Source organism: Parus major, chromosome 4 (genome assembly GCF_001522545.3).
Source record: "Parus major isolate Abel chromosome 4, Parus_major1.1, whole genome shotgun sequence".
NCBI lineage: Eukaryota > Metazoa > Chordata > Aves > Passeriformes > Paridae > Parus > Parus major.
Window position 1 is genome coordinate 42,180,130 of NC_031771.1, and position 27,808 is coordinate 42,207,937.

The 27,808-nt window shown below is 39.9% G+C and overlaps 1 protein-coding gene across 1 annotated transcript in view; it reads right to left on the bottom strand.

The window, feature by feature from the left end:
* Positions 1-423: 423 nt before the first annotated feature.
* Positions 424-27,808, bottom strand: part of KIT (KIT proto-oncogene, receptor tyrosine kinase) — a 54,380-nt gene continuing 26,995 nt past the window's right edge. The window contains exons 5-21 of the mRNA XM_015625776.3: positions 26,991-27,150; positions 23,975-24,164; positions 23,186-23,301; positions 17,879-17,993; positions 16,513-16,706; positions 15,318-15,424; positions 15,099-15,225; positions 14,736-14,840; positions 14,538-14,648; positions 12,751-12,901; positions 10,881-10,969; positions 10,398-10,525; positions 8,382-8,504; positions 4,690-4,801; positions 4,497-4,596; positions 3,750-3,855; positions 424-2,626 (exon numbers count right to left, since the gene is read on the bottom strand). Coding sequence (XP_015481262.1) covers positions 2,501-2,626; positions 3,750-3,855; positions 4,497-4,596; positions 4,690-4,801; positions 8,382-8,504; positions 10,398-10,525; positions 10,881-10,969; positions 12,751-12,901; positions 14,538-14,648; positions 14,736-14,840; positions 15,099-15,225; positions 15,318-15,424; positions 16,513-16,706; positions 17,879-17,993; positions 23,186-23,301; positions 23,975-24,164; positions 26,991-27,150 — 2,160 coding nt within the window. The 3' untranslated portion in view covers positions 424-2,500. The remainder of the gene's footprint in view (positions 2,627-3,749; positions 3,856-4,496; positions 4,597-4,689; positions 4,802-8,381; positions 8,505-10,397; positions 10,526-10,880; positions 10,970-12,750; positions 12,902-14,537; positions 14,649-14,735; positions 14,841-15,098; positions 15,226-15,317; positions 15,425-16,512; positions 16,707-17,878; positions 17,994-23,185; positions 23,302-23,974; positions 24,165-26,990; positions 27,151-27,808) is intronic.

The window sequence follows — 27,808 nt, forward strand, 5'->3', positions numbered from 1 at the left end:
ACCAGCTCTCGTGCCAGCCTGAGACAGGGGCCAAGAGCACGTACATTTGTTTAAAGAAGGGGGAATATTCAGCATCACTACAGCTCCAACTGCCTCTGCAACCATACCCTAAACAACATTGGGACATCTTCATTTTAAATACTGTTCATTACACATAAACTGCAGCAACAGTCTACATGATCAACCTTCTAACTACAATTTTCTTCCAGAACAAAGCTGCACTGAAATTTTCAAGTATTTGTCCCACATATTCACAGGTAAAGAACTTATATAGCAAATAATTTTTTTTCCATGTATTTGCAAAAAGGTTTCAGAATGCCAGACTTCATCTGTGTGTGGCCAGACACCAAGATTTTGCTTCAACCCAGGAATTTAGTAAGACTCACATGAAAATATTCCATCTTAACATAATACACCACGGTAGCATTTGAACATATTTACAGATTTATTTGAACTTTTCTTAACTGCAATTCTACAACTGAGCAACATATCCATAAGTGTTTCATAAACTTTCAAACACTTACATATTTATACATATAGTTTTTGCATATATATATATATATAAAAAAATATTTTTGAGACTCAAGGACTGAGAATAGTCAAAAGGACATTATTGCTACATTTCCATATTTACAAAAACAATGCATAAACCCATTCAAAACACCAAGCCATTGCAAAAGAAGTTTCAAACCCCCCAAAATTATAAAAATATAAATTTCAAGAACAAAAAAACCCAAACCTCTTTCAGCTAAGTGTCTGTAAAGTACCGAGACATCTATAACAACTAGTTTGTCTACAGTTGCTCAAAAAGCCAACACGTTACAAAAGAGCTCTTATAGCATTATTAAACTGAAAATGCTCAACAACTAGTATGCATAAGAGTGCATCCAAACAAATGGCTAACTTTGGAAAGGTGCAACAGCCTAAGTAAGTTCAGTGCAAATGGCTAATTTTTTATTTAACTCTGAAAGACGGATTCCTGTAACAATAAACCAAATGCACAGTCATAGAAGGAGCGCGGTATTCAATGGAACCCGAAATATATTACCAGCGTGTGTACTTACAATTACCTTGTATCTGGGCAGTTAGTTACACATTTCAATTGCATGTAAACTCAACCAAAATCCTGGTAAAGTAAAAGTTACAGAGTGCTTAAGTGCATTGTAAATAAAGAGGTACTCAAGTAGGACTCTGCCTTCGAGAAATGCTTCTCTCAATGCCTTTACTTATTTTTAGGGGTCAGAAACAAAGGAAGAAAAGAACCAGTGCTCCTGGTGGGAAGAAAAGGGGTTAGAAAACACTTTTAAGCACCACCTTGGGCTCAACAGATGCTGACCCTAAAGCTTCATGTCTGTCAAAGAAGAATGAAAGGATTCTTTCTTTTATGCCATTTATAAATTTGGCACTTCTCAGTTAGATTCTTCTTCATTATCATCTCTGGACTACCACAGAAACAACTTGGGGTGGAGAAAAATAGCCCCTTCCAGTTAGCACTATCCAAGACTGCCTGTGGGAAAGATTCACCTGGGTAGGACAAGATAAAGAAAGGGCCCCCAGGAGAGCATTATTTTTCTCTGCTCTCCCTTAGATAAGATGACTCGTTAAACAGCCCCTTCTCCAGACACAGTTTACTGGAATCAGCCTTCCTCCTCTTTTTTGACCAGTCTGGCAGGGCCCACCTATCTTTGGTGAACACCTTTAGATGCAACTATTAGCAAAACAAAGGTCAAAGTCTTTGGGCACCCCAGGCAGAGGGCCACAGGAGCAGTTCAGGCTCCATGGTGGAGTGAGACCCAGCAATGGGCAACTTCATCCTGGCAGGGAATGCACTGCTGGGAAGCAGTGTATATATCCATGGAAACTGTGCAACTGCTCTGTAAGGGTGACAGTGCAGGTGGGAAATCAAAATGAAAATCTATGCTCTTCCTCCCGTCACCTCTGCTTTAAGCCCCAGAGCTATTTACCAGGTAAATACAGCACCCTCACTGGCCTCCAACCTATGATACCTGCCTGGGAAAGCCTCTCAGGCTTGGCTGGATGTGGAAAGGGGTTTATAAAACCATTAACTTAACACTTGTTTATTTTGTAAATTCAGAAAAACAAGATTAACTAGAAAATGACTGTGTTCCAGGCACAGATCCAGAGAAGAATCACTGCAGATTTGGTTTGATCTACAGTCATCTAACTCCACACTCTGGCTTAGGATTTCTTTTGTTAGTTGTTTTTTTTTTCCTTCACGTCTGGCTCTCTACTGCAAATACACACAATACAGCGAAATATATACAGCTTCAATTAACACTGAAATGATGCCTGTAACCGTGCTCAGCGGATTAAGTTTATGTATAACAGTGCATGGTAAAGGACAGTATTACAACAACGTTTCAGCTACACGGTAGTAGTAGTGAGTAAAAGAAAGAGAAATTATTGAAGTCATCCCTCTCTCAGCCCCTGCACAATACAAACAGCTAACACATCCGATCTCCTCCTCTTCACATGCCACTCAAGCATCTTCGCGTACCAGGAGAGGCTGAGTCGATGAAGCACTGCTGCCCACCGAGTTAATCCTCACCGAGTGATCTGGAGCATTTCCTTGACTGGAAGGTGGGGTTGAGAAGTTGGCATAAACCTGCAGAAGCCAAAGATTAGTGTCAACACTCTGCAGACTGCTCCCTTCACACATTCTTGGAGAGCATTCCTTTCTTAGCCTTTTCCCACTATGTACTACACACTGCTGTGGAAGGGTTCCAGCTCAGGAGCTTCTTTGCAAATCAAAATAGTTTCAAAAGGTCTTTGTCTTAGCTGCTATTTTAAAGAATCATGAAGCTCAATCTCAGTTACTAAAAACACTGTAGCTTCCAACTGCATGCCAAATTTCAGCTGAGCACAAAAAAAAATAAAATTGCTCAGGTTATTACTAAGCTCCCCAATAATTCCTAAGCTCACTAATAATTCCTTCTGATTCTTGCTTTTGTTTTAGTAATGCCTGCACCTGCCAAAAATATGTTACAGGATGCAATCGAACACCAGCAGCTTTCAGTTTCCTCTTTTCTCAAATTGTCAGGAAGCCATGTACTCTCTGCCCAAAAGAGGCATCCAGAAGGTAAAAGGAAGCTTTATTTTTAAATAAGGTTTAAATGCAGTTTTGTAAACCCTAGTAACACACAAAGTAATGGAAAGAGAAAAATCCAAGTTTAGGATGTGCCTCCAGTTTTCCTGTAGACTGTTTTGTCCAGTTGCCTGCTCAGAATAAGCTTTCACTGTGAAATGGTAGAAAAAGCAGCACATACCATTTGTCACAACATACCTCCAAGGTTATGTAAATGGAATTAGGGGAGGCAAGTGAGAAGATACACCAGAGCACCAAAGCCTCCACCCCTTCATCCAGCAGCTTTCCTAATAAAAACTAATTATACTTTCTTTCTGAGATATTTCCCAGATTAACAGAATTTTTCATAGTTTAGGATAAAATGAATTTATGCAGTACCATTGCACTTTGCAACATCAAACTTGTTGTGGCAGGTCTTGTTGTGAGTGAGAAACATCCGTAACGCAAACCATCTTCTGCAAATAGTAAATTTTGGGTATGGGCTTAGATTGCTACGGTCTAATGGAAAAGCCCAAACATGATTCCTACTACCCAGACTGATGCTGCAAAGCTACAGAAGTAAAAGTAGAAGTGCAGTGCTTGGGCTCTTTGCTTCTCACAGCTCTAGTATAACGTGCCTGAAACTGCTCAATCCGTAACTTACCCGGGGGGCATTATCTGAAAGCTGCTGCTCTATCATTTGTACAATTTGTTTAAATGTGGGTCTCTGTAAAGGATCAGCATCCCAGCAACTCTTCATTATGTCATACCTGGAAAGATATCAAAATTAAGTACTGCTCATGAAGAAATCCTTAGAGTTCTTATCTATCCTGCATCATTATTTGAAACAAAGGTGTCGCATCTTCTTTAAATGACTTTACGAACAGGAATGGTGCTGCCAACACCTGTGTTTGTGAAAACAGAGCACTCACTACTAATGGAGGGCTCTGGACACAGTGTTCTTTGACAGCTTGTTAAATGCCAATCCATTTACAAAACAGTGAATTAGGAATGTCTCATAAAGAAGATGTCAAGCCAGTCCTCTTGTTGTCAGGAAGTACAGCACAAATGCAGATGCTGCACGGTCTGGTGATACATCTCACTGGCTTCTTTATCTGAAGTAAAAATGTTTAATTATGTTCTGTGATCTGTCAATAATTTATTGACAAGAGAGCAGGTGCCATGACAAAGCGATCAGATGGCAAGAAGGCATGAGCGCATTTCATTGCGTGTAACAACACGGGCATGTATTCTGCTAGTTAGAGTATGTGAATTATTTAAAACATGACAAGAACTTTTAAAAAATTACAATGGGGCAGTGCAATGAGCCTTAGTGCAAGAAGCTTCTGCTTCCCTTCCTTTGCATCTTTACTGACGTTCGGATGATTGGAGGTGCTGGTTGCTCACTTACATTTCAGGCGGTGCACACTCAGGGCTGAACATCCTATATCCCTCTTTGATCATTTTATAGAACTTGGAGTCCACAGGTATCCCCGGGTAGGGGCTGCTTCCTGTTGAGAGAGCAGGTGAGCAACATGATTTCTGCTTCTACAGTAAACCCCAAAACAAAACAGATATGAAGTACAGTCCTTGAAGGAGCTTACCTAAAGAAAACAGCTCCCAAAGCAATATCCCATAAGACCAGACATCACTCTCAAAGGTGTAGACACAATTGAAAATACTTTCAGGTGCCATCCACTTCACAGGAAGACGAGCCTTTCAGGGGAAGAGGGAATAAATTAAGACAATGCATATAAGGCATACAGAAACAACAAGGTAAAAGAACTTGTTCTGCTTTTTATGTGCATTAAATACTTTTAAAATCAAGAAGTATCTAACCAAAAATTTAACTTTTAGCATTACAGAGTCTCCAAGTGCTGCACTGCTAGTGATCCATGTTTCTGTGGGTCTACCAAGCTTACACAGTTCCTTGCACTCTGATTTTCTGAATACTGTTTGACTGCTGTCTAGTTAATAAAGGGTATCAGAAAGTCAGTGGACAATAATAAAAGTGATCATGGCACGGTTCCTTAAGCATGTAAGCAAGTCTGCTTTGGTGGACTGGCTGACACAGGCACATAGTCGAGGTGTCTCAAGGCTTTAGTCAATAAGCATTAGCTTCTCAGTCTATCAGCAGAAAAATTTAAATCCAAATAAAAGTAATATACACTAATACATATATTCTGGGCAGGAGTGTAGATCTGCTGGAGGTCAGGAAGGCTCTGCAGAGGGATCTGGACAAACAGGATTGATAAGCCAAGCCAGTTGTATGAGGTTCAATAAGGCCAAGTGTTGGAACCTGCCCTTAGGTCCCAACAATCCCCTGCAGTGCTGCAGTCTGGGGGAAGAGGGGCTGGAAAGCTGCCCAGCAGAGAAGGACCTGGGGGTTCTGGTGACAGCAGCTGAACATGAGCCAGCTGTGCCCAGGTGGCCAAGAAGGCCAATGGCACCTGGCCTGTGTCAGCAATAGTGTGGCCAGCAGGAGCAGGGCAGGGATTGTCCTCCTGTACTCGGCACTGGGGAGGCCGCACCTCAAATCCTGTGTCTAGTTCTGGGCCCCTCACTACAACACTGACATTCAGGTGCTGGAGTGTTTCCAAGAAGGGCAAGGAAGGAAATTAATAACCTGGAACATAAAGCCCTACAGGGAGCAACTGAGGGAGCTGCGGTTGTTTATCCCAAAGAAAAGGAGGCTGGGAGGGACCTTGGTGCTCTCTGCAACTACCCAAAAGGAGGCTGTAGCAATGTGGGCATCTGTCTCTTCTACACAACAAGTGACAGGAGCACAGAAAATGGCTTTGAATTGTGTCAGAGGAGGTTTGGATTGGATATTAGGAAAAAATTCTTCACCAAAATGGCTGTCAAGCATTGGAACAGGCTGCCTGGGGAAGCGATGGAGTCACCATCCATCTACATATTTAAAAGACATACAGATGTGAGGCTTCGATAAATTGTTTAGGGGACTTGGTAGTGCTGGGTTAGCAATTGGAGTGAATGATCACAAAGGTCTTTTACCACCTGAACAATTCTATGATTCTGTGATTTTTCGCAAGTTTGTGTGGGAATAGAAACATCCCTTATGAATGCAAACTGGATCAGAAGAAAGGACACAGGAAGCCTTTGCATTTGCTTCCACCTTCCTGTCCCTGGTTTGTTCCTTCCTTGTCTGATTGTAGAAGCCAATCAGGCCTCCGTCCTAAACATTTGTCCTGCTTTGGAAGAAACCAGACCTCTTTCTTCCAATGACCAGAGGGCTTGAACACATGTGAAGAAAGTTTGAAAGAGCTGGGGTTATTCAATCTGGAGAAGAGAAGGGAGACCTCACTGCAGCCTTTTAATATATATAGAGATGGAGAGAGGCCTTTTACTGGGGCCTGTGATGACTGAACAAGGAGCAGTGGTTTTAAACTGAAAGGGCACAGATTTAGATTGGAAACAAGGAAAAAAAATATGATGAGGATGATGAGACACTGGAACAGGTAGTCCGGACAGGTTGTGGATACTTCATCTGGGCAACATTTCAAACTCTGGAGACTTTCAAGGTCAGGTTGGATGGTGCTCTAAGCAACCTGATCTAGTGAAAGATGTCCTTGCCCATGGCAGGGGGGTTGGACTAGATGATCTTTTAAGATCCCTTCCAACCCAAACCATTCTGATTCTGTGATTCTATGAACTCAGGAAATTTAAAGGATAACATAGACAAATAAAACTCAACTACACACTTCTCTCCTAAGCTGCTGGTCTAAACCTTCTACTCCCGGGACCCTTTATGATCAGGCAGCTCTTGACCTGACCCTGGAAGTAGCTTGGTGACACTACACACTACTCAGTATTTTGTCACAGCAGCCATTCATTAATTATTTCAGCTCCTATTGCTCCCTAGCTTCATCTTCTAGGCAACCAGTGGCTGGTAGTGACATTGTTTTGAAGAAAACCAACAAACCTGTCCTTCCCACAGCCTAAAATAAGGATGCTGTAGGTACCTGAGACATCAAGGTCTGCTGGATGACAGCACAGCAGCAGTTACGTCAGATACCTGAGATATCATGGATAGACTGAAGTTAACTGAGTGGCTGTGGAAGTGTAGCATTTAGGACAAAAACCACCACAGTGGCAAACCCATTTGGTGAGAGATAATCAGGTGTGAGGTTTTCTCTCTTTATCAGCCTGCAAAGCCAGGACAGGTAAACTTCAGTTCATGTGCTGTCAAGCCCCTAACTAATGACCTCACTATTAAGATCATGCAGCCATCAGCTGAACTGGGGAGAAGGGCTACCTTACTGAACAGGGATCCTTTCCGTTGAAAAACAGTGCAAGTGAAAGCAAAAGTACTCTGAAGGCAGCAGCTGGCTGCACCCATCTGACACAGACTTGAAACACTAAGCCAGGCAGCATAAACCAGTTTGAGATGCAAAACACCTATACTTCATAAACACTTCTCCAGCTTAACCACAGAGAGCTCAATTTTCTTTTGTAGTAGGGCTCTTTTTACTGCACTGGCACTTTAAAGGGGACTGCAAGTGCTGCCAAGGTAATCTGCATCACTTCAAAGCACCTTTGTACCTCTCCAGAGGTTTAATAGGTACTCCTGAGATTGGTACTCTTCTATATGGGAGGTTTTAAACTTTCCTCATCAAAATATAGTGTCTTGCTCCAACCCTGCTACAGGGTTTGAACTACAGCTGCAAGCTAAGGCTGTGTTTGTTTATGTTTGTTACACATGAGGTTAGGAAGTTTATAGGGAATCAGAGAAAACCAAGATGTTTTTGCCTCCCATTGATGCTCTAATCAGTAAATTCACACTTCAGTTTCTTTGTCTGAGTGGCCCCTTACAGAAGATGATAAGCTGCAAACCCCTGATTATTTAGATATTTTTAAAATAAGCTATTTCAATAATGGACAAATAGTGCAATGCCCAGGGACAAATTTTCCTAATACCAAAATTTAGAACTGGGATACCAGAGTATTCCCATGAATAACCTAGCAATTACTTACAGAGAAGTAACTTTGAGTACATTCATGTAAAATAAGAAGACTGGACATTATATAGGTGCAGTAAAAACATCTCTTCCACTACAACATGCATATGAGCACATATTTTCCAGTATAACAAGTATAAAACAAGGATTTTGTCAGCACACACGTTTATGTCAGAAATTTCCCCTCCTAGCCAACATGGATATACATATACCAGGAAAATCCAGGTTTCCATCTAAGAAAGACTTTTCTTTGCATGTCAAGACAATAGGAACTTGCTTAACTTAAAACAAGTGTACAGAGTATCATGTGTACTTACATTTCCTTTGACCACGTAATTTGAGTCATTCCTTATATCTCTTGCCAGGCCAAAGTCACAGATTTTTGTAATTCGACCATGAGTTAGAAGAATATTTCTTGCAGCCAGATCCCTATGAATGCACTAAATAATAGACAAACAAACAAAATTGGTTGATAATATCCCTAACAGGCTATTGCTTGGTTATGTGTTTACTTAGCTTTGTAACTTACTATATCATGCATTTTAAGGCAAGCTGTAAATCACAATGAAGCCATGTGCTAATAAGCTTACTCAGATGAGTAAACATTCTGATGTTTTATCTTTACAGTAATTACATTAATAAGGTTGTCCATGCATTTATTTTAGAAAATACCAGTTGCAGTCATTGAATTTTGCAGTGTTTCAAATTCTCAGCTAAAATTTGATATACTTTTTTTTCTGATTTATCAAAATCATCACCGGCTTGTTTCCTAATAGAAGACAAATAGAGGGAAATGTGGTTTGTATGCAAAATATTCCAAATATTCTATTAAATAACTATTGTCATTCATAGAAAAGCACTGAAAATAGGGGAAATTATGGTAACAACTGCAAAGCACACGAACACAGACACTGAACCCTATAACAGAAATACTCCTCTGGAAAAGCTGAATTATTAAGTACCTACAAGAGTTTAAGCAGACTTAAATATTTTTAAATAGTGGAAATTCTCACATGCCAGTATCTTTCAATGTAAGGTCATGCATTCAGTGACTTAACCACCTTATATTCTAGTTTTTATTTTAGAAGTGGGCATGCAGTGGTAACTGCAGTTCCAGAAGGGTGCCTGAGTTTTCCAGCAGCTGTGTTTCTTTGTATAAAACTGTGGAGCCCATGTGTGTTTGTTAGAGAATGGAGGTGATTCTCTAACAAAATTATTTCTGTTTTCATCTGAAGAGTATTAAGCTTCAGCTTTACTGGTGGGATTTAACACACAGACCACAGCTGTCTGAAAAATAACTGAAGGCAGTTCAGTTTTTCTTTTTTCCTTGAAATACAGAACTTTTGGAATTTCTAACCAAAACATGACCTAAAATATCAGAAGTTATGAAAATCAAGCTGAGAAAGTAACTGAAAATTGCACAAGTAACTTAATCTCTGTCCCTTTAGCATGCTTACATGAGGAACAATTTTTAATAGTTCACTGTTTTGCTAGACTCTTGTTCACCTCTGAATACAATGCATGCTGCACTTTGCATATGTAAAGCTGTCATACAGCGCTGAAGCAGCAGGGCAAAGGAATGGCCAAGAGCCAGCATGACTCTGCCTTGTTCCTCCAGAATCAGTGCAGTTTGCATTGAATAGAGACTTTGTCCAAGGGAGGAAGCTCTGTCTTGTGACTCTGTGTGCTGTCTTCAAGGACCAGCCTCAAGGATGTGAGGAAATCTGAGGCACCTTATCCAGCAGCCTACAGCACTCTGCCTTAACTAATTTAACTGCTGAAGCCAAAGAAATGTAAGTATACAACAGCTGAAGAGGACCGGTAACATAATAGTGCATGCAGTTGAATTCTGTGATACAGGTGTTAACATGGCACTGCCAGAGCTATACTGCACGTTACTTCCCATCCTCAGGGTGAGCTGATATTACATTCTTTACTGCCTTTGCTATTTAATGCCACTCTGTCTGTAAAAATGGAAAGACTATAAAGAAAAAGTCACCAGGAATAATACATAATGGATCTGGGGCTTCTGTTGGAAAACAGAAGAAATACAGAATGTGTGTGCTAAGCACTGGATGTCCTGAACAGTGAAGGATGCAGGAGTGTGGCGAATCTGTGTATCATCTGTAATATGATATATCTGCGTGTCAGGCCTGTTTTGAATGTGTTGCTAGATGAAAAATAAACTAAAGGGAAGCTAATGGTTTGGTTTGGAAGAAGGAACAGTGGGAGGAAAAAAAAAAAAAAAAACGAGCGCAAAAGCAAGTTCTAATGTGCACATTGAAAGTGACAAAAATCTACTGATTCTGTCCATCTCTGAAAAAAAAACTTACATTTTTGGAGGCAAGGAAGCTCATGCCCTTTGCCACCTGGTAAGAAAAGCTTAGCAAATCTTCTACATCTAAAGCAAGTTCATCATCTTCCGGCATAGAAAGGGTAACATCCTGATCAGTGTAGGATCCTACACAATATAAACAACAACAAGCTTTTGAGTTAAGCAAATGTAATCATGTAGAAATCACGTAGAATTGTTTTGACATTAAACAAAACAGTAATTTTAGTAAGTATCAGTCTAGAATCACATAAATAGCCCATCACCAAAAAGTAAAAAATAATCCTGATACTCCATTTAAGTGTGAAGAAATATAAGACAATGTAATTTAGCATATTTTTCTTTTTCAAAGCCTTCTCACATCAGTTACTGAGTTTTAAGCGTCCCCATTCACAAAGACAAATATGCTAAAACTGAACAAGTCCATGAAGCCTGTCTTCCTGCACTCCCATCAGCCAAGAGAATTTCTTGTCACTGAACTCACCAGACTTCACAGGTCGTTTTTTGTCAGCCTTTGGTGGGACTGCATATGACACTCCTGGTTTCATGTCCATGTACTCATTGGCAACATCACTGTAGAGGCAGCAGAACAAAAGAAAAATAGTTTAGTGAAAAAGGTCTCAAAGGTTATCCAAAGAAAAAGCCAACATCAGGCCAATGTTCTGAATAATTGCTTTACAAATGATCAGTTGATTGGAAATTCATGGTGTGTGAAAAAATGAGGAAATGACATACAGAAAGAGGTTTGTTGGTACAGTTAATGGTACACCTCAAAGTTTGGAGTTTGGCTCAGGTGAGCCAACAAAACCATTCACATGAATACTGTTTATACAGACTTCAGTCTCTATAAATTAACATCCAGATGTTTCACAGGATCTGCTAGTGCTTCCTTTTTCTGCTTAGGCCAACTTCTACCAGAATATTTCAGCAGCTCAACTGGCAATTGAAATGCAGAAGAGAAATGGTAAAAAATGTTAAATTCAGAAATTCCCAAGTTCCACAGGGGATTCATATGTATTTCAAAAAATCAGCCGAGGCTTGGGACAGCCATCTGCTACATTCTTTTAAGTTTAAATTTTCTTATTGCTATATATAATTTAAATGTGCAGATTTTCATACTATATGGTTTATAAATATACAGTTAGGCACCTTTAGAAATGATGGATGTACTTTGGCATTTTTCTCTTCATTGCCATTAGAATTCATGTACTTCCTTAGCCTGAAACATCTGCTTAGTTTAAGAACAATAAATGCAGCCACAGAGCTAACATGGGAAGGAGCAATGAGATCACCAATAGCTTTAGTTACCACCAGAAACACATCTGACACATTCAGGAGCAGTAAATATTAACATGAGAATTTTTTAAGTACTCTGCTGTAAGTAATTGAATTTACAATTTGCAATTTGTAAACTCAATTTACAATAACTTGATGTACTTAAACAGCAAGATCCCTTCACCGAACAGAGGGCACACCTCCAATGGCAAATCACAGCCTTATACCCATCACCCCCGTGGTCCCAACCTCTCTGGGGCACCACCAGCTACCCATTTATTGCCATGGCACAAGCAGCTTCACCAGTACTATGCTGGGATGAAGAACTTTTCCAGCTCCTTAGGTCTGCCTGCTTCTTTTCTGACTGCCAACACAAAGTAATAGGCCCACTGGGGCAATAAAAAGATTAAAATTTAGAATGGGCAGGTATCCTAACAGTAGATTTTGGTAAGCTGTCTCTCCCTTCACAAACGGAAGGAAATCTGCTTGGAAACGCCCTTGGAAAGAACTCTGGGATGGTATATAAAACACAGCAGTTAAAAATATACAGATGAACTAAGTACAAGAGCAATCTCAGAGTCATGACACAGGTTGTTTCACCACAAAATGCAGTGAGCTGTCAGTAGCAGCCTGCTGCTGACATTTTAAGACACTGGTTAGATTTTGTAAAAAGTCTTTCCTGAAGGCAGGAATTTGGGAGAACTCAGGGTCCTAACAGCCTGACACTGAGAAAATTGCCATTCGAGGTGCTAAATAAGCACTACCAGAGTTTAATAACAATAAACACAAACATATACAAAGACTGGAGGCAAGGAGATGCATGAAATAACTGCAGAAAATTTGATAAAGAAGTAAAGCAAAGAGTGCATATAATCCACTCTGTATATAATGACACTGTTAGAACAAACCACCCCTTGAACAAATACCCTCTTCATTAAATTGTTTTCTTGTGCAGCAGAGAATCTTCAAAGCCTGCTGCATTAAATATTTCTCCACACCTCTTATCCCTAATAAATTTTGATTTCTCCTCCTTCCCAATCTTCTGAAAACACAAATACATTTCAGCAGGTCATACTTACGCTGCAGGCTCTGACTGATGCAAAAGGTTCTCATAAACAGCGGCATCTGCGTGTTCTTCATGTTTTGGACAAATAAATGAATCTCGTTTCCGTCTCAGAAAATTTAAAAGATCACCATAACAGCAATATTCTGTAATGACCAGAGTGGGACCTGCAGATGCATGTAAGGTTTAGAAAGCTGGTGAGTATTGTTTAAAGCAGAAAACCTTACATAAAGCTAGCATTCAGTGAAACACACACAGGCTGGACTATTAAAAAATCACACTGCCTAGCACTGTCTAGACTTGAAAAGTTATAGAAAAGTAACCCAGCATCTTCCCTTTCACAGATGAACAACCATGGTCCAGCTAAAGCTGTGTCCCAATTAATGTTCTGCCCCTCAATAGCATTGCATTGTACAAAAATTAGACAAATAAGTCTTTTTCTCTTTCTTCATGCGATAATGTTTCTGGCCAGACACATCTGTTTGATTTTGCTCACTTCCTGAAGGAAGTTATTTGTTCCAAACGTTACGAGTAATTCAAGCTTCAAACATTAATCCTTTTGATTCACTTCTGTTTACAGTAGAGCTTCACACTCCTTCAGTAATGTTTTGGAAATGATGTAGAGTGTTATATTCTGCAGTATAATAGGAAAAATCGTTCAAACAGAACAGTCTGCTGCGACAGAAAACTACACTGCACAAGGTCTCAGAATATTAAAATGAAATCAGAAAAGGGAATCAAGTCATCTTCAGCATGGATGTTTATAGATCAAATATATGTCTTTTGAGTGAATGACTCCAGCTACGGACCTTGAATATGTAATTACACTGCGTGTTATTTCATCTCTAAGTTTACTCTGTGCCATCGTTTGTTAACCTCACTGGTTTATCTCCATTTTTCTGCAGTTAAAAATTACAGCTTTCACAACAGCAGAAGAAGTGTTTGTGGTATGATTTTCTTTACAGGCACCACATTTTTTCCACTGAGAGAGACAAGAACTCGGGCCAGTGAGTCAACTTAGTTGGCTGTTTGAACAAAATTGTTTCATCTTATTTTTAAATCATTAATTGTAAGAAACGTTTTGCCTTTGTCTAAAACTATGAATTTGTACAAGCTCCTTTGTAGAACACGTAAGAAACAATACCATCTTTCATATTAAAATGCATGCAAATAAAAATACAGGTTTCTATCACTCTCTATTAACACTTCGGGAGGTTTTATTGCTTTTATTATGTAAAAAAACAAACTTATTAAGTTAATACTAAATGTGAAACATTAGGGTTGCACAATACTTTATTTGGAAAATTACTTTTCTCAACTTTCTTCTGCTTAGAATTTGTACCTTTAGTGGTGCCTTAACAGACACATTTGCAGTTTAACCAGAAGAAGAAGACTGTACAAGACAAGCCTGTGGACTTCACCTTGGATACCAACAAGGAACCAGTTCTCCTTAATGAGGAACAGTGTGGTGGAGGTAAAAATTTATATTGTACATTCTGTCATCTCTTAAGAAGATAGCACCCAATGGTTCACATGAAAGAGAATAAAAGCAACCTTCCTGTTTAGCTGCAGCTACTGTGGTCTTACCACTGTTTTTATGATGAGCCTAAAATCTAGATTCAGTAAATCACAGGTGATAATCACGATGATCTGCAACCTGTCTAAGCATGAAATGCAAGATTTTAAGATTTCTATTTATGATTTCTATACTTAGAGCTGCATCTTGGATGATTCTTCACAAAGTTCATCCTCCTGGCAATATAAAAAGAACAGAAATAATCAATAATCTGCAGATAAGCCCACCTCCAATAGTGCAAGCTCCAAGCAGATTCACAATATTAATGTGGTTTCCAAGGTAACTCAGCACTTTAAGCTCTGACATCAAGGCTTCTCTCTCTGTTAAATGGGCACTTGCTGCAAGGCAAAGCACAGTGTTCAGTACATAACACACCAACCAGATGGAAGAGAGAAAACATGGTATAGTATACCACAGCAACTTACTTTTCAGCATCTTTACTGCTACTGTCATAGCAGCATCAGACTTAAATAAACCATAAGCAGTGGCTTCAACAACTTTCCCAAAAGCTCCAGCGCCAAGGGTTTTACCTAATAAAGCAAACAAAATACTCTGTAACAACTTTGAGTACTTCCTCCTGTAGGGCTCAACATTTTATTCTATTATATCAAGGAAGCTATTGCAGACACGCCTGCTTGCCTTTTGTCCCAAAGCAAGAATGAGAAATTATCACTATCTGCATTATTGCACAACATCTTTGTGACAAAACTCGGCTGTGTTTGACCAAAGTCTCATATGAGACCTGAAGGTTCCACCTTGCAGATGAAATCAAATGAATCTAAACTAACCAAAACTCAAACGGTTTCTAGGAAATTCCCATTTGTTGTCGTAAGGAAGTTGCATTGGATCTATGTAAACATAGTTGTTTCCATTTATTTCTTCAACAACTTTCCACTGAACTTCATACTTGGGTTTCTGGAAAAGAAAGAGAATGGCTGTTACAACCGAAGGCTCCACAAGAAGCTCCCATGTTTTTTAAATTCAGGCAAAGGGGCCTCTGATTTTACCTGCAAATATATGTACACCAGGATCATGACTACGATGCACATCAGTCCTGCAGCAACTCCAAATGCAGTCAGTAAGGGGGTGAAAAGGGTATGTGTACGGATTTGCTCTGGAAAGAAACAAGAAAATTCTCCTAGAAGTACTGAACAAGAATAATGAAATTAAAAAGATCCAGGTGAAAACTTTTCCTTGGTTCTTCTTTGTGAAATACAGTTTGGGGTTTTGACTTTCCCAGATGTGCTTCAGGTGTATCAGAATGCCTTTCCTGAATGAGCTGTAGGAAATGGAGCTGGCACAGAAACCATGTAGTTCGATGCCTTTGGATTCTCAGCTTCATTAATTCAGGAGGTTTGGCACCAAGATCAGTTAATGCAAGGGGTGTGCATGATCTCAGTCAAGTTAGATTAAAGAAAGAGGCTTTTATCTGAAGTCCCAGTTTCTTCTCTTCCCCTTTGCCCCCCACCTAAGTATGATCACCAGAGCACAGTCTTTACAAGGAGAGGATGTGCCAAATAGTGAAGAAATGCCACTATTCTACTACAACCCATCTGCCCCAAATCTGGTGTATTTGTTTGTATGTTATATCTGGGTGTAACAGGAAAAAAAAGAAGAAGAACATTTGGTTTTGTAAAGAAGAGCACAGCTTTACAAACACATTTCAAATCCTCTATGTTCTAGTGGGTTTTTCTTCTCCCCCACAAAACTACAAATACCACTACAAAACTCATAAGCCCTTTTGCAGTATGTTGTTGTTGCTACTTCTTTTATAGCAGCAGGACCCTTAGGCTCCAGGCAAGTTGGGGACTACATTTTTTCCTGAGACATTGTAAAAACCTAAAATAAAATGCAGTCTTTCTTTGGAAAAACAAGTGATGGCCTAAATAGTCAAAACAGACAATGACAGGAAAACAAAAGGACAGAGAGGGGGAAAGCCAGGGTGATGCTGTAGGTGGTTTTCCTCTGTGCTGTACAGACAGAAGAAACCCACCTACCTACTGCACCACAGAACAGACGCCATAAAAAGACAGCACCACAACAGTCAATTGGAAAATTAAAGCAAGACTTTGACAGGCAGAACATGCAACGTAGTATGCTAACATGTGCTCAGCCACGGTACTGTAAACTTTCTTACAGCAAAACCACTTAAAATCCTTTTCCAGAGAGAGCCAAACACCAGCCATGTTTTGTGGAAGTTACCTTTAATAGAAAAGTTGAAGAAAGCAGAGCTCCTGTCCCCATTGCTGGAGGCCTCACAGCACACGGTGCCGGTGCTCCTGAACATGCTGGCGTTAATGGTGCTTTCAACCAGGATTCGCTCAAATGATGGCGCCGATGAATTTGTGTAACCAATTTTGACATCCATGGGGGATATTGTTGGTGAATCAAAGCACCTGGAGAAACAATATTGACAGTTACCTGCAATGGATTGCTACCTGAAATGCCACACCAAGAGAGAACTGAACAACTCTGGTCTACATAGGGATTCAGCTGAAGATCTTAACCCTGAAACAGCCTACTCATGGTGTCTCATGGTCTTTGTACGTAGTGGGAGAAATGGATACATACACCTGGCCTGGCCCAACTGGAGACCATGATGTCTTTGCATTTGCTTCTGGTTAGACATACCTACAGGTCTGTAACTACTCTGTGGGATCTATACCATTCAACATGCATTTTCAATTCCATTGTCAAGCAGCTGTGGTCTATTAATGTTCCCCGAGCATCATCTTATTACAGCACAAAAGTCCATGATATGCATGAACACCATTAAGCTTATATGCAGCCAGAAAATAGCCAGTTCCTTGCTCTCAAGATGTTGCTTCTCCTTCATATATCACGTATTTACTGCATGAGCACACATTTAAGATTTTTAAAAGCTACTATTTGAAACCATTAAGGAGATAACAATTATTTTAGACATAAAACAAATTACACAAGTGGGAAGGAGACCCATTGCTTGCTAATATATCTATAACCATGGGGGAAGTCAAGCAAAACCTTAAAACTTGCTTCACAAATGCTCACTCACTTCACAGTGAAACTCTACAATCTTCTTATAAACACCTGGTTTTAAAAACATCTGGCTTTATTCATAAAACACTGGACTTGTTTACTTGTCATATGTTTCATGTGAACAGAAACCTAATTACATTATGTCTGGAAAAATTACTTTATTACACAATAAAAAAAATTGTAACAGCCATATTTGCAAGTGATTCTGTGATTGTCATTCTGTGAAATTGCATATAGAACATGTGTGATTTGGGGCCAGACTGATATAGACCATAGCTGGCTTGCAGCAGAAACTTTGGATTTTACTTTTACACAGCAGGAAGTGTTGGTTATTCCCCTTTCAAGGACAGAATACAGAGGAGAAAAATTAAAAGTATTCCTGCCTTCTCACAAACTACTGCAAATAATGCAATGCCAGAAAGTATGAAAACCACCATGTAACATTTGAACGCAACTATTACCAAGTCATTTCATGCTCTTAATTTGTAATTAGCAATTGGATGTGTTGCACCTAAAAAAACCTTTGGAGACTCTTGTTTACTTAGCTTACCTCTGCTCAGTTCCTGGGCAAAAATACCAGTATATGGTAGGGGCTGGGAAACCAGCTGCTATGCACTGGAGAACACCATTGCTAAGCATATCCAGTGTGAGAATCTCAGGTTTTGCTGCAATAAAGAAAAGCAATAGTCATCCATTAGGGGAACACAGGATTTACACTGCTATTTACTCTTCACACCAGCAACCTGTGCACCTCATAATCCATGGAATCACTCAGGTGAACAAGACCTTCTTATGCTCAAGGATATCTGGGTCTGAACTGGTGTCCTTCAAAAATCAAACACCTGTGAAAATATTAGTTCTTACACCGAATGCTTGGGCTGGACGTTAGAAGAATACCTCATCTCCCCTGAGTATTTGATTTGATGAAGGAGCCTAAACCAGCAAAGCTAAGAGCTTAAACAACACAAAGAAGTGTGTGCTTGGAACAGTAAAGTTTCCATTCCTGCACAGCATGACTTTACCCATCTGTAAAAAGGACAGTTTCTTCCCAGTTAAAAGTGTACTACATCTGTCAAACCACATCCCTCTTACATCTGCCTGTGTATTCAGTATTACCACTGCAGCCAGGAAAGGAACTACAATGCAAGGCAACCAGTGCAGACCTCCTGACAGAGGACATACATCCCTCTAGGGTACTGAACCACCCAACTGCCTAATTCTCTAAACCACTGCAGGCAGAGGAAGCCAAAACTGGCTGAAAGTACTAGCTTTCCAAATGAGAATTTGTGATTGCTCGGGTAGTTTAGAAAGCAATCCATCCAGCCAATGCCTTCTGTCACATCCTGCACAGGAGTTAGTCCTGCAGTTGGTTTAGGTGTTTCAAGTATGGCTGGAAACCAGTGCAGTCAGGTGGACTTCAGAGTCATTAATCCAATGTCATAGGCTTCAGCCAAGAGTACCACCAACACAGCAAGGTGTTTTTTCCCAATGAAACTGGAATTAGTGACCTTACCTCCCTGAACAACCTTAGCTTCCTTGCAAAAATCACCTTAACAGAAGTTAATGGAAGAAACTATGAAAGGCTATTGCAATGATGCTGCTCACCTGATAGATACAAGAGCCCATTATCAGTTAATACAGCTTTACAGAAATGTAAGGTGAACTCCTAATTCTAAAAAGTAGTGAAGCTGTATAGACTGCAGTGGGAAAATAGAGATATATTTCAGAAAAACCCCATGTATGAAGACTGCACAGCGTTAGTTTTTAATGAATATTCTACTCGCTGATTAAATTAAGAGTCAACAAAGCACACGTATACTCTCAATCACATACCACCTCCTCGTGACTCATGTTACAGGAACCGAATGTTCTTTCATTTCTAAATCCGCATGGTGTGTTTTATGCAAAACACCAAGAACCAAACATTGTTGCAAAATGTTGAGACTGATTTTCAGCATTACTCATTTGGTGAGGAACTTTCTGAGAGCACACAGCATCTCACCCAGCCTCAATGCTCACGGAATACATGTAATTCACATTTCTGAAATTCCAATCAAAATGGCTGGATTGTGAAATTGTAATTAGCTACACTACAACCCATGTGCTATTTGTTTAGGTATATGCTGCATTTTAGGCAACATTACAGCACAATGTACCTCAAGAAATGAGAGAACTGAGAAGTCAAATATAAGAGGCATCTGTGCATTAAGCCCTGGAAAAAATACTGTTCCAGAGTTGGTCTGCATGTGGCATCTGAAGCTGAGTGAGGGAAACAAAAATGCCCATATTAGTTAGGCTCTTCCCACTGCAAAAGCCTAGTGCAATAAAAGCCTGTCTGTGTGGCCACGAGCCCACATGGACTCATTCTGCAAGACTGGAAGGAGATGACAGGGTATGCAGCTCAGGCAGGTGGCCCAGCCTTGGTGCCACGGGAAGCTGAGCTGCAGCAGCCTCTGAGAAGCGCTGACCTAAGAGCAGCTCTGCCTGTCTTGTGCCTGGTGAAGCACTCTGATGTGGCAATTAGCACCATCAGCCTTTCCCCACCAGCACTGAGGGCTCCCTGGTTGGGATAGTATCAAGGGATGCATTTCACTTGAGGCAGCAAAGAGCCCCCCACGCCACTACCCAAGGGGACTGAGACGGCTGCTACTGCAATCCCCACTGCCTGCTCCTCTGCCAGCTCAGGCCATGCACGTGTCCCAGCACCTGCACCCCTTGCTGGCAGCCAGAGCACCTTCCTTAGCCACCAGTGTAGGTACTTCAGGGGATGCAAAGATGGACTGGCTTTTGCAAACAGATGCTAAGCTGTTTTTAAAAGGGATTGTATTACACTAGATTTTATGACTTGCACTGCCTAATTACCCCTCCTGCTATCACACAGACTCCTAAGGACTAGATGTTGCTAATTGTTCTGACTTTAACCCCTTAAATATTTCACATTTTGTTACATTGCTCAGCATATATACATACTCCCTTCTGTAATCAGTCATTAAATGTCTTAAACTTCTAATTTCACTAAGTTTATTAATTGCTTTTCAGCTTTTATTAATGTTGATTCTGAATATATCAAAGATGACTTAGTAAGAGGTCACTCCTATTTTAATTCAATGTTCTGTATAATGAAATTCTGTGTTTAATTGCTTTCTATTGCCAGTTTCCCTTTCTTCATTGTTAACAAAGTAAGTGTCTAAAAAGTAACACTTAATAGGTATTGTCAGTCATCCCAGACAAAGAGAGTTTTTTTCTGCTGGGGCTACATTTTCTGGATTGGAACAAATCTTTTTACAATATCATGATGATTCCTTATTGTTCACTGCATAGTCCAATGACAGGAAAACAGCTGAGCTTGGCTTCATGGGATCTGTAATACCATGACCAGTTTTCTCTTTTCAACAGGAGCCCCAACTGCATAGATAATGTTTTGTTGACTATAACGAAGCTGAGATATTATTTTGCTAATAAATTCAGTTACTAGTTGGAAGATTCCTCTGCTAATTGCTGGATACACTGTACCTTGCCACTCTGGAGATTTCTACAGTTTCTTAATTGTAACTGAGTACAGAAAGCTGCTTGTCAAGCTGTAATTTTCTTTTTGGCTTCTAATTTTAGAGCTGCTTACCTCTATACATTTATTACGAATTACTACACTATTTTAAAAGCAATTTAGTATTGTTTCAGATTAGCATATGCAATTGCTAAATATGTTTAAATCCAAAGCATATACATCTGCACTGGGTTTTTCGTGTCTTTCAGCAAATGCCTCAGAATTGATATTTGTTTACGTGAAGACATTCATTCTCCTGATTATGAATCCTGTTTTACCTGTTTGGTTATTTTCTGCTGATTACATGCCCAAGCCAGACATGTAAACATCACGAGCTACATCTAAGCAATTTATGCAAAATCCCTGACAATGTCAGGTGAGGACATGCCATTAGATCAGGATCTGACCCACCCAGACATGACTCACCTTTGGCAGTTACTCTGCTATGTCGAGTAATATGGAATTGTTGTCATGCAGTTTGTGTTTCACAGCTAAATTAGCATTTTACAAGCCAGTAAAAACCCCTTTTCTAGGGGCTGTTTTTGTTAAAAACAAACCCTAGAAAGACCAATCTATTAGTCTCTTTTTTTCCAAAATGAAAAAAATGTTTATAGGAGCTTAGTCAAAATGCCAAAAGAAACTTTTTTAGCCAAGTGCATCAAATCAAATTGCTTCAGGAATGGCTGCAATCCACCCAGGGCCACGGTGCAAGATAATGCAGGCTCTATGAGACTGCTCAAGTGTCCTCACAGCACCCCAAGACTGATTTGCTACTTACAAGACCAGTATTTGAAGAAAGAAGGAAACAGACTTGAATACTGCTGGTTCTATGGACAAGCCATTCAGAAGACAAAAAGTGTCTATGCTCCATCTTGCCTTTTCCTTTTCGTTTCTCTATTTTCTTTCTGGTCTGGTTTCCTAACCATGATCCACAGGGATTTTTTATCTTTTATTAAGTAGCACATGCCCCAAAAGCAGCAACATGGAGATCTGCATTGAGAACTGACACCTGATGATACCAAAACTGTGAGACAGTGTTTTTTTTAGTTCTTGTGCCCAGAATATAGGCAGCCTGCAATTTCTCCCATTCCTTCAGAGAAATTAAACTTCTTGCTCAACATTTTGCTCCATTAAACACTAGAATTATCCCTCATGACTCTGACCCACGCTCACTCACTGAGACAAAGGACATCTGATATCACCAATGCCCTTATCTTAGAAATCAGAGCTAGAAAACATAGAAGGCACAATGCAATTGTCAACATTCTCTGATGAAGGAAGAAATACCATGTTCTGAAAAGAGCCCAAGTGACATTTGTATATTCAAGCTATGTCATTGCTAATAGAGATGCTACAAATGTTGATCTTCAATGATAAATGAGAAGAATTCAGAAATTAACAGCGAGGACTTGATGCATTTGTGGAAGTCTTGACAGTCCTCTGCATAAAACTATGTCTGAAAAAGGACACATTGCTGCTAAAGCATAGCAGCAGCACAGAACTGCACTTGCAGCACGTTCACTTACTCTCGATACAGTTCCTCTTGCTGGGCTCGACGGCCCTCTTGGCTTAACTTTCCTTAAGCTCTCCCTTAGCAGCAGCCAATATTTGTCTGCTGAGCACATGAAATGCTCTAAGATGGCTCCACTGTGGACAGGGTTTTCTGAAGGTTTCATTGAATTCATTTTGAAGTTTAGCTTTTGTCTTGAAGAATGCTATTTGGAACTGAGGCCAGCGCTCTTTCTTAGCAAGCATGTCCCAAAGACGACAACACAGGCATTTGTGAAGCTATGCAGATTTCTCTAAAACAATGGTGATTTATACCATTATACAGAAGAATTTAGATGCCAAGAGGCATCTAAATGTGAGTAATTCTCCTGACAAGCTTTCAAACTCTTCATCCAATTCAAACAAATTAAGGACAATTAAAAGCTTGACTTGGTTGCCAAAAATGCAAATTATAATCCCTGTGTAATCTGCTCCACCTCAAATTATAAAAGGTTTGTGATACATACTTATTTTTGAGATCATGTTTCCAGGTGCTACAGGTTTTTTTTCTGTATAAACAATCTAGCTGCTCTCTGGTAATCTCTGGAATACGTTTGCTGGAATATAAGGTCATGTTGGATAGTAGGTGGATTTGTGTGAGTACTCTGCACTTTTATATCTTGACATTTAGTTTTCCAGCATGCGCTTCACTTCAGAAAGCCTCTCATATGCTGAACCACACTGTGACATCTTGTGCATACATTATGTTGTATAAAATACAATGACTGTGATAATGAAATATTTCAGACTGTTCACTTTACTTACTTTTCACATAGACATTAAATGTTACAGAGGAGCTGGCATCAGAGTTGGACACAAAAAATGTGTAAATGCCTCCTTCTGTTCCTTTTAATCGTGTAAGGTGAAGTTCACTTGTGTAACTGTAAAGAAAAAAATTAAGCATTACTAAGACACACGACTTGCTCTGAACAGGCAATTGCTGCACAGAAAATAAGGAGGGAATCTTCTGCAGACATCGTCCATGCACTCTTATCTTACATTATTATTACCACTGCACTTCCAATATCCAGAAGTTTTGCCATTTCTAACACCCAGATGTGTGCCTGGGTGGCAGCTGAGCGTCAGGCTCAGACCATGCACAAATCACCACCTGCTCCTCTTCTCACTGGGGAGGGAACCCAGACTCACAACTGAGGCCACATGTTCTGGGTGCTTCACTGGATTTTTGGAAGACAAGCAATCAGGAGAGAACAGTAGCCAGCAGGAAAAAAAAGCATAAGCTTTTATCCAGAGCATGGGGTCTGCTGTGGCAGTGAAGGGAGTTTCTGCACACAACCAACCTTAATTATCTTTTTTGCTTATTGGACAGGAATTTAGGTGAGTCATGAGTAAGCTGGTCTCAGATGGTGTGGTTATTACTCTCGACGCTATTCCAAACATAGGTCAGCAGACTCTGCACCAGCTACTATGGCAAGCCACACGTACTACATCTTTTAGTCACAATTTTCTCACCATTCCCACTTTCCTCTTTCCAGAGCATCCTCTAGTCTGCTGTTCCAAAGAGAAATCAACACCTACAGCCATGCATATTACCTGTTATTGCCCACAGTCTTGAACTTGACATCATGGTCTGAGGAATTCTGTAATGTTTCATTCATGTACATCCAGACTTCTTCCTTTGGTTTTGGATATGCTTCATATTCAACTGTTAAGTTTCCATTTTGTCCTGCATTTATATCTATTGTGGTATTCATTGTTGCAAGCAAACGGACAAATCCTTTAGCTAATGGTCGTAAGAGGAGAAGAAAAACAATTTCAGGGCCATTTAGAAGATTGTGAGTACTCTAACCACACTTAGACAACGTCAAGATCAGTGATCAAACATCCAACTGTGAAACAGGAAACCTTATCTGCAAAGCAGAACTTAAACCTTCACCTGCCAAAACCAAGGCTACTAGCTACATATAGCATGAGGCACAGGACTGAAAGCAGCCTTGAGTGCCTCAGCATAAATAATTCCATCTTCTGGTGACAAATACCTTCTATATGCTTTTGGAAAAATGCAAGCATCTGTTTGATTCTACTCAAGTATTTCTATTTTTCCAAAAATTCGACTCGCTGTCTGGTGTGAAAGAAACATTATAAAAAAAAGCAAACTAAAATAATTTATTGTAGTATTCTAGAGTATTAAAGGTTCATTGTCAAGTGTAATTAAGAACAACTTTACAAATGAAGCTATTAAAAGCTGTAATTAAAGAAAAATGTGCTAAGTCCACAGGCCTGGATACCAATCATCTTAAACTAAGGCATTTCTGTACATCTGCTGCTGGGTCTTAATCTTTCATTTGGCAGATACCATTTATCACTGCACAGTTCCGTTCCAAAATATCATGTCTAACAACATCCTTGCTGTAGTGGTTTTAATTTCATTAATAAACTCATCAGATTGAGGATTCACTTTAAAAAGACAAGTTTTTCAGTCCAATTACAGAAATTCATAAGGGAATTATCAGTTTGACAGGCAGATTGCAATTACAAGGAAACGCATTTACTGAGAGCTTGAATTTAGACCTAAAGTCAATCTCAGATCCCTTCTTCTTCCCAGTTTCTACTAATCAAACTGCTGTGGCCAGCTGGGCACACGAGCTTGGGAAATCCAGAGCCAGTGGGGCTTGGTGAAAGCATATGGATCTGCCAGAGCGCTTGACAGATGCTTTGAAGAAGAAAGGATGAAGTAAATTCACAGCAGGCAGGTATGCTCTAAAATGGTCTCCATCATTAGAAATGAGGAAAAGATTTTAAATCTAGAAACTTAAGGTTTGCAGTTTCTTTGCAGTGCCTTTTTCAGTTTCTGTACAAACACAGCATTCCCTATACAAGCTATATTCAAAATCAGACCAAACTCCCTTCAAATAAAATTTTATTAAAATGCTATCAGTCCCTGCAATGCAGTTCTAGTACCTTCTATTGTTAGATAAATCAACTGATAGAAAAAGTAATTAGGAATTTTACAAAAAATACACATTTTTTGTAAAACTTTTGGCTAATGTTAAAGCCAAGTGACTGCAATCCCAGATCTCTCTCTATGTATACACCATGCACCACTTCCCAGGACCCTGGGAGCTGAGCTGGTACAGTTCAGGTAAATATAGTCAGTTTGACAATAAATGGTGAAAGGTATCCAAAAGTTGGAGCTTATTTAAGTCAAATTTGAGAGGATGGAAAGAGTAAACTATCTCAGGAAGGAAAGATTCCACCTTCTCTCTGGCATTTTTATTAAATACAAATTTTGTACTTTACTAAAAAAAAAATAAATTTATTTCCTACTTTTTATAAAGCCATACTTTATTTTAAACTCCAGACTTTCCAAAGTCAATCCTTTTTAAAACTACATTTGCATATGTAGTAGTACTAAGAATTTCTGTGGTGAAGAACTTCCCTCATCTTATAATAAAAGCTTTCACATTGATCCCCTTGGGGAGAAGATTTTCTTTCATACTTCACACTGTTTCACTCTTTTACATATGAATGTAGTCTCTCCTGTAAAAAAAATGAGGAGAACATCCCTGTCATTGTGAGCCCTACCCCCTCAACCAGCACAGCAAGGTTAAGGGCACTCAAACCTCTGGCTGTTTGCTGAAGATCTGACCCACACAGGTCAAACACTTCTGTTTTCTTTACGTTACCAGGGAAAGCAAAACAAGCAGTGTGGCTGGAGTGCGTGCCTGTGCAACAGAAAAACGGATTTGAAAAGGAAAAAAAGAATCCAGGGCTACACTTCCCTCAGTTACTACACCCTTGAATGGAACTGAAACGATTGTAGCAACTACACAGACCAGAATTATCTCATTAACTATACCAACATGTCCTTAATTGTTCTCAATTTATCAAATGAGCAGGTTTCAGCAGCTTTAAAATGCAAAAGGCACTGTGTGTCACCCAAGTTAATATACAGCAGACTCGAAACACGTCTGTTATTAAACAAGAGGAGGAAGGGAGTTTGCTCACTGTTTAGGGACATGATCCAAAACATGTAGAAGTGATGGATAGTGGGTTTAACAAGGGGGCGACCTCCGGAACAATTTCATGCTGTCTATGGGGCACCACGATGCTGCTCACAGCATTATTTTAAAGAGAGGTACAAATACAGCTTCTGCATAAGAAACACTGACACACTGTCAAGGAAATTCCCCATGCTTGGAAGGCAGCTATTGAAGATGTGCTTTGCACTTGTGCTGCCAAGTCACTTAAGCATAGGGACAGTACCAGGAGAAGGTAAATTAGTTGCTTTGTTAAAACCTGCTTAAATTTTAGATTAAACTAGGAAGGATGAGACAAACTAGAGGGACAGAAACACTGTTGGGTGGTTGTTCTGGTATCACTTTCCAATAACAAGCGAAGGGTTATTATAGAAATTAAAGCACTCATACACATCACAACTTCCTGAGCCATCCCATATGGCAGCAGTCAGCAATAACCTTTACAGAAAACCAACTTTACTTTCTGAGGTTTGGGAAAAAGGAGAGAGAAAGAAGGGAAGACTCCCCAGTGTTCTCACTTTTCATCTCCTGCTCTTAGAAATGTTAAGAATTCTACAAGAAGTATTTACCTAGAGCTTTCAAGGTTACTGTGGCATTGGTTCTTCCGAAAGGGTTTTCTGCTTGGCATGTGAATTCTCCAGAATCATTAACTCCCACTGAACGGATGTTCAATGTTAATTTCCTTTCGTATCCATAATCACCCAAATTTCTGCTTTTGCTTGTAACAATCTGTCGGTAAAAAACAATTAACATCTAAAACACTGTGTATGCATCATCTTTCCTAGATAAATTAAAAATAGAAGTAATTATAACTTTGCTGTATTAATATTCATAACTTTAAACCGGAATAGTAAGCCAGCACGACAAACCTGTCACTAGAATCTCTCCATGCAAAACAAGTGTGTGATCAGCTGCCTTTGGGAGATAATGTCCTCTCCTAAGTCCTATCCCCTCCCCTTCCTCTTTTCTTTTTACTCCTCAAGATCTCTTCTAAGGCAAGGATGTGTAAGGATGTGGGGTGGGGGTGGGGTGAATTTGGGGCTGTGCTCACCTGCCCCAAGAGAGCCAAATGGAGGAGACCAGCCCAGGCTAAAGAACTAGACCCCTAGCTTCTTCAAATGTTCCCACTACCTGATGGCAAGGCTGTTCTGCTCAAGGTCAGACCTAGCTCATTCAGTCTAGGTTTCCAGTACTAAGGTGAGTATTGGTGAGAGGGTGAGTAACCAGCTGAAGGTTTTATTTCCACAAACAGCACTTCTAACTGTAGGGCTTGATGCAAAATGACCACTGGGTCCTGACTTTCCTAATACTCAGAAGCTGGAGCTCTGGTTTGAAGTCATTGCATCTCAGAAGTGTGGTTCATCCCTCAAACGGTGCCTGAAGTTCA